Consider the following 7,547-nt stretch of genomic DNA (forward strand, 5'->3'; position numbering starts at 1 on the left):
AAGGAAGGACGGACTAAAAAATGAATTAGGAATAGGTAATTTAGGTATTGGTTAATCAAGCGATAAGAAGAAATTCACATTTTGAATGATCAAAACATGATTTTATCACACAGGTGTTGGCTCATAACAATGACCTTAACTTCAAGTTATCGTCAATTACTCAGCACCTCAGGAGAATTTATTTTCTGGTTAAATTCCGTGTTATCTTGGTTTTTTATTTGGTTTTCTGGAATTCTCTCCCCTCACATGCCAAGTAATCGATTGCGAATCTGCCCAGGTGCGTCAGTAAACCAAAATTAATACAATCGACTTGTACACGTGAACCAGGAAACAATAGATTGTGTATTATGTGAAGTGGTCTGATTTGTAGTTTCAATAAAAATTTGAGTGACCCAAAATAGAAATTTGATGTGATTTTTAATCGATTTTGACTTTTTAATTCTAACTGCACAATCGACTTGTACACGTGAACCAGGAAACAATAGATTGTGTATTATGTGAAGTGGTCCGATTTGTAGTTTCAATAAAAATTTGAGTGACCCAAAATAGAAATTTGATGTGATTTTTAATCGATTTTGACTTTTTAATTCTAACTGCAAGTATTATTTCAATTCTAATAATATTAAGGATTATGTGAATACTTTGATTACCTTGCGTACTTTTAATAATTTTATCTATAAATAATCCTGAATAACCTATTTTTTTGCGGTATCAGAAGTAAAATACCTACCTAATTGTTTATGGTACCTGCAGGTGGTGTGTGTTTGATAGTTCCAAATACCTTCGTGATCAGAGCAATGTAATGATTGGTTCAATGGTGCGATGCAGAGTAAATTGTTCAAGTTTGGCATCATATTGGTGTTCTATTCTATATCCATCTATTCGGAAAGTCCGCCCAAATCCTACGAAGATGTAAGTAGCAAGTATGTATATGCAGGTTTACCTATTTAGGTAATGGTAATGATAAATAATAGAAAGTAAAAAATCTGTCGAATAGAAATTATTTCTTCTTTTTTATTATTATTTTTTTCATTATTATTTTTAGATAAAATTTGGTTTACCACCATCGCTATTATTTATTAGCCAGAGGCGATAGCACTTTAAATACACCAATTCCCGACGGATACCTAACTCAAGTTAAACAAAGTTGATATCCGGACGGGTGACATGGACAATCGTGTGCTGTTGGTTATTCCAGGCCATACTCAGACTGGATGAGGTTAATGTAAGGGAGGGGGTATTTGTTCCATTGTCGCCGAATTTAGGTTAAAACCACTAAAAAAACTTAGCAGTTATTATTATTATTATTATTATTTTAATTTTTCCAAAGAATGTAATTTTATTTTGTTCTTTACAATGACATCAGCTAACATTACAATTTAATAAGAATATGTTATGACATTGTGAATTGTATTTTAATATTGTATTGTATTATACAATGACATATTCATCTAACCTTCATATTTTGTTTATTCCAGCTCTACAGACTAATTCAACACTATAAGGAGGTCGCCAATACTCGTAAAGATACCATACTCAAACCTAAATACATTGAAGTGGAGCATGAACACGAAATCGAGTTCTATCACAGTTACCCAGACCAGCACAATCAATCCACAGACCACGCTAAACCAAGCAATGGAGAACATGGTCAAACCAACGTACACAGTCACCGACATTACCATGACAACGAGCAGGGAGTAGATGACACCAACGTTTACAATCACACATTCTACAATGATAGCAAAGTCCCAGGTCACCCAAATGCAGAGTAAATTGTTCAAGTTTGGCATCATATTGGTGTTCTATTCTATATTCATCTATTCGGAAAGTCCGCCCAAATCCTACGAAGATGTAAGTAGCAAGTATGTATATGTATGCAGGTTTACCTATTTAGGTAATGGTAATGATAAATAATAGAAAGTAAAAAAATCTGTCGAATATAAATTATTTCTTCTTTTTTATTATTATTATTTTTTATTATTATTTTTAGATAAAATTTGGTTTACCACCATCGCTATTATTTATTAGCCAGAGGCGATAGCACTTTAAATACACCAATTCCCGCCGGATACCTAACTCAAGTTAAACAAAGTTGATATCCGGACGGGTGACATGGACAATCGTGTGCTGTTGGTTATTCCAGGCCATACTCAGACTGGATGAGGTTAATGTAAGGGAGGGGGTATTTGTTCCATTGTCGCCGAATTTAGGTTAAAACCACTAAAAAAACTTAGCAGTTATTATTATTATTATTATTATTTTAATTTTTCCAAAGAATGTAATTTTATTTTGTTCTTTACAATGACATCAGCTAACATTACAATTTAATAAGAATATGTTATGACATTGTGAATTGTATTTTAATATTGTATTGTATTATACAATGACATATTCATCTAACCTTCATATTTTGTTTATTCCAGCTCTACAGACTAATTCAACACTATAAGGAGGTCGCCAATACTCGTAAAGATACCATACTCAAACCTAAATACATTGAAGTGGAGCATGAACACGAAATCGAGTTCTATCACAGTTACCCAGACCAGCACAATCAATCCACAGACCACGCTAAACCAAGCAATGGAGAACATGGTCAAACCAACGAACACAGTCACCCACATTACCATGACAACGAGCAGGGAGTAGATGACACCAACGTTTACAATCACACATTCTACAATGATAGCAAAGTCCCAGGTCACCCATTGTACAATGGTGACGGAGTAGATGATACTAACGTTGACAATCACCCATGGGGACAGGTCACTCATTTCAACCCTTTGCGGCATAGATATGAGACGAACTCGTTATCGGAAGCCAAAGCTATTTACAACGCCATGCAACACAAACATTACTGTACTGACAGGGAAACAAGAATAGAAACCACAACATCCTACGTACTAGGTCCTCCAATGTACAACTCCCTCTTGGATTCCATCTACAAGGTTGTCATGCACAAAGTTTATCTGGATACCCATCGATTCCACACAACTGAGAAACCAGAATACAAAGATAACTCTGAACCTTCCAAACACGACATCGAACATCATTATTATAACATACCTATGAATTGGAGAGAGGAAGAATCCAATGTAACTGATAGTGATCAAAGTCCCAATAGACAAGGACTTACAACTGGAAAGACCAGATCTGATCATAGAGACAGAACGACTGAACCCTATGCTAATAAACCTAACATGGATGATGAATATTTCGATCATCATAGACATAGACCTACAAATAAAAAGCCTAAAGCAAACGATAAATATGGACCCAAAAATGAAAACCCTATTGACGAATCTGATAGACGAAAACCCTTGACTAGAAGTAATAACAATGGTAACGAACAAGAAACTATAACTGGGAAGTATCAAGTGGTCGATAAACAAAGACGTACAACAGAAGAATACAATCCTACAGACAAACGTGGAACTACAACTACTAGAAACCATTATGATGAAACCAATGTAAAAACTCCTGATTCTGGAACATCAGACAAAAATCCTAGTAATGAAGATGGTAGAAATAAAGAGGATACCTACCCTGACTCTGGTGGGGTGAAAAATGAAGCTGAACCTCCTGTTTACATTATAGTTTATGATCCTCACGACAAAGATCATGATGGAACTCGCGTGAAAAACTCGCGTGGAACCAATCCAATTGAACAAGTCATTAATCAATTTACAATGCGCTCTCATCCAAAAGAAATTGTAACGCTTAAACCTCAAGTTATTTTTGAAGATCCTACTGATACACAACGTAGAGGACATCAGCCAAAAGAGCACACTCCTGGAAATGAAAGTCTGGATGGAAAATATTCAAACAATCACTCAATAACTGAAAATAACTTGGAGACAAAATCTGAAGGAGATAGAGGACCCAAAATTCACGCCCACAACTCATTCAATGACAACTCAGTAGTGCTTAAAATGAATTTCAATGTGGTCGATGGAAAGAACAAAAAACCCAACTGTAACGACAGTAAATCAGATGAACAAAATGGGGACGCTAAGGCAAGAGATGACCAAACCATAACCAAACAATCACTCAATAACTGGAAATAACTTGGAGACAAAATCTGAAGGAAATAGAGGACCCAAAATTCACGCCCACAACTCATTCAATGACAACTCAGTAGTGCTAAAAATGAATTTCAATGTGGTTGATGGAAAGAACAAAAAACCCAACTGTAACGACAGTAAATCAGATGAACAAAATGGGGACGCTAAGGCAAGAGATGACCAAACCATAAGACACAATCACATAGTAAAACCAAATCCAGCCAAGCCATCTAACGAAGACAATATTTCCACAGAATGTCCATGTGCCGACAATAGTCAGAGAACGAGCTCTGCCAGAGATAGAAACGAAGAAAAAGGCAGTGCTCAGTTCACTTCGAAAAGAAATCAAACACAAGATGATCCTTCGGGTAAAAAACGCAAACTAACCCATCCGAAAATTGATTTCCAGAGAACGAGCTCTGCCAGAGATAGAAAAGAAGAAAAAAGCAGTGCTCAGTTCACTTCGAAAAGAAATCAAACACAAGATGATCCTTCGGGTAAAAAACGCAAACTAACCCATCCGAAAATTGATTTACAAATATTTCAACGGGTTACTTTCTGGTGTTCTCGTGTTGACCCAGCACCTAAATGGACCCATCCGAAAATTGATTTTAAAACCAGAAGTCTTGGCAATGATCCCATTGTTGAACCAACCGATCAGAAGTACCCAGTCACGAAAAATATTGCGAAAGAAAAAAGTCCGGTAACCATTTCATATGGAGGAAATGATCCAAAAGCTCAAAGTAAAACTGAAAAATCTAATATCCTGAATGTAGCTCGACTAACAACTGTAGACATACTACCAAACAGTACAACCACATATGAGCTACCACCGTGGATAGCAGCCGCCTTGTATTACATTCAACGTGGTATGGATATTCCAGAGGATCTGAGGGCGTTCATTGTTATGAAGGAAAATGAAAGTAAACAAACTATAGACACCCAGACACCAACAACAGTAAGGACGAGTACAACAACAAAATTAACAGCCACTAGCCATTTCGATCCATATTGGATAACTCAAAACAGCAGACTCACAACCAACAATGTTCACACAACTACATCTGAAACACCCCGGAAAGTATTCAACGCACCAAAACTACCAGACAAAGATCAAGATGCGGAACAACCAAATTTCAATCCGTACTGGCAGAATCGCTTCAAAGGCAGATACGAGACCATGAGGACAAGTATAACCACTCCTTGTTCTACCTTCACCAAAAACACTCCTAGCACCGCAGACAATGTTGGAATCCATCCAACTGTCAATGAGGATGTCCAGAGACTCTTCAACCCATACTGGTTAAATCCTCAAGATAGAATCCCTGGCAGAACCCGCTCGAGTCCTATTACTCCATTGATACCTTGGACGAAGGTAGACACTAGCGAAAAAATTCCAAGTGATGATCGAGATACTCAAACAACTTCCAATCCACCTGCGAGCAGATTCACAGCTAAAACTAACCCAACTTCTACTATAACTGTGCCGGACAAAAACGATAAAACAAACGACGAAACAACTGATGGAGTTCGCCCTAGTTTAAAAAATGAAGCCAATATTGATCATAAAACAACCACCAGTAACAATCTTAGAAGGAGCAGTACTCCTAGAATCAATAGCACTCCCAGAAGTGGTATTACTCCTGATAATGAAGATAGTCAGGACAGACCAAAGATAAAGAAATGTTCGGGCAATCTGAAACCACTTGTGGTGACTATTGTAGAACGATCGAATTTTATTCCGCCATCCGATACACGATTTGTACATTTCCCTGAAAATCAGCGAAAAAAATATTGATTTAGAACGAAATCCACCTATTCCACTTACGAGTTCCATTATTTATGTAATATCAACAATCTGGTGTGAACATCACACGACTTTCTATTACATTTGCGGAATGAAAAAAAAAAATCTGGTGTGAACATCACACGACTTTCTATTACATTTGCAGAATACGTATTTGAATTGTAGAACGCTCGAATTTTATTCCGCCATCTGATACACGATTTGTACATTTCCCTGAAAATCAGCGAAAAAAATATTGATTTAGAACGAAATCCGCCTATTCCACTTACGAGTTCCATTATTTATGCATTATCAAAAAATCTGGTGTGAACATCACACGACTTTCTATTACATTTGCGGAATGAAAAAAAAAATCAAGTCCCAAGTGGCCTATATGGCGGCCGATTTTTGGCCGAAATTTTTCTATTTCAAAATACTCCCCATGTAATAAGAAATCGTTTAAAATGTTCAAAAATTTAACCTTTTTTTTGCGCCGCCTACGGCGGCCATTTTTTGGTGGAAAATTTTCTATCTTAAAATACTCCCCGTGTAATAAGGAATCATTTAAAGTATACAAAAAATTGGATTTTTTTTCGAAGTCCGAAGCAACATTGACTTTGGTTGATATCTGGATGAGTGACTGTCCGATTTTTACCAAATTGTTACAGGTCGCGTCCTTGGACCATACCCGTATATCATACCAAATTTCATCGCTTTACGACAAACCGTTCTAGAGATATTTTGTTCACAACTTTTCACTTTTTCCCATTTAAACCTGTAGTACGTACGTACATACATACGTACAGACCATGGGCTAAAAACTACTTTTTTGACATCAGGGAATCCCAAAACGGATATTTCCAACCATTTCCCGATTTTGAAAAACTTTTCACTTTTTCCCATTTAAACCTGTAGTACCTACGTACATACATACGTACAGACCATGGGCTAAAAACCACTTTTTTGACATCAGGGAATCCCAAAACGGATATTTCCAACCATTTCCCGATTTTGAAATTTTGCAACTTTTTCCCATTTAAACCTGTAGTACGTACGTACATACATATGTACAGACCATGGGCTAAAAACCACTTTTTTGACATCAGGGAATCCCAAAACGGATATTTCCAACCATTTCCCGATTTTGAAATTTTGGACCGATTGCAATACTTAGTAATACTTAGTAAAAATATACGTACTTCTTCATGGTCTTTTTTTCTTCTTCTTCTTCTTCTTCTTCATTTTATGATCATCCTTGAGAAGTAAAGCAGCCTATAGGTAACTCGCTATTGTAACTCACTCACAATATTGGTCTGTCGACAGCCCATAAAAGCACAACGGGGTCAAAAATTCTAAAATTTCCTCAATATTACCAACCTACAAACATGCTTGCCAGATTTCAGCAAAATCGGACGAATCGTTCAAGAGTTATCGTGGAAAGAACAGACATAGGTATACAGGTAAACTACACTGAATTACTGAAAGGGTTAACACGTATGAATGCCAATCCTCCAGTTAACGTTAAAACATAGATCTTAAGCTATGTCCGCACACATAGTCGACAGTCCATCGATGACTGAAACCGTCCACACTGCCTCGACAACATAGATTCACCTCGTCGATTGACGGCCATAGACAATGTGTGGACCTGTGTCTTTACTACGTTAAAGCTGTCTTTACTCCGTTCACAAAGA

At 36.8% G+C, this 7,547-nt stretch overlaps 1 protein-coding gene across 2 annotated transcripts; it reads left to right on the forward strand.

The window, feature by feature from the left end:
• Positions 1-458: 458 nt before the first annotated feature.
• On the forward strand, positions 459-5,990 carry LOC103509360. 2 transcript variants are annotated; one of them, XM_008473969.2, is made up of 5 exons: positions 459-912; positions 1,479-1,755; positions 2,704-4,036; positions 4,254-4,464; positions 4,672-5,990. In XM_008473969.2, the coding sequence occupies exons 1-5, from the start codon at positions 823-825 to the stop codon at positions 5,863-5,865; spliced, it is 3,105 nt and encodes a 1,034-aa protein (XP_008472191.2). In that variant the 5' UTR covers positions 459-822; the 3' UTR covers positions 5,866-5,990. The 2 variants fall into 2 exon arrangements, with proteins under 2 accessions (XP_008472191.2, XP_026679527.1); XM_026823726.1 differs by having other exon boundaries at positions 2,704-3,876; positions 4,094-4,464.
• The last annotated feature ends 1,557 nt before the right edge of the window (positions 5,991-7,547 follow it).

The sequence above is a fragment of the Diaphorina citri genome, unplaced genomic scaffold (genome assembly GCF_000475195.1).
Source record: "Diaphorina citri unplaced genomic scaffold, Diaci psyllid genome assembly version 1.1 scaffold491, whole genome shotgun sequence".
Classification (NCBI taxonomy): domain Eukaryota; kingdom Metazoa; phylum Arthropoda; class Insecta; order Hemiptera; family Psyllidae; genus Diaphorina; species Diaphorina citri.

Coding starts and splice junctions, on each gene's coding strand:
- LOC103509360 (XM_008473969.2), top strand. CDS start 823: ATGCAGAGTAAATTGTTCAAGTTTGGCATCATATTGGTGTTCTATTCT. Junction 1,756..2,703: donor CAATGATAGCAAAGTCCCAG/GTCACCCAAATG, acceptor GCAAAGTCCCAG/GTCACCCATTGTACAATGGT. Junction 4,037..4,253: donor AAGGCAAGAGATGACCAAAC/CATAACCAAACA, acceptor AGATGACCAAAC/CATAAGACACAATCACATAG.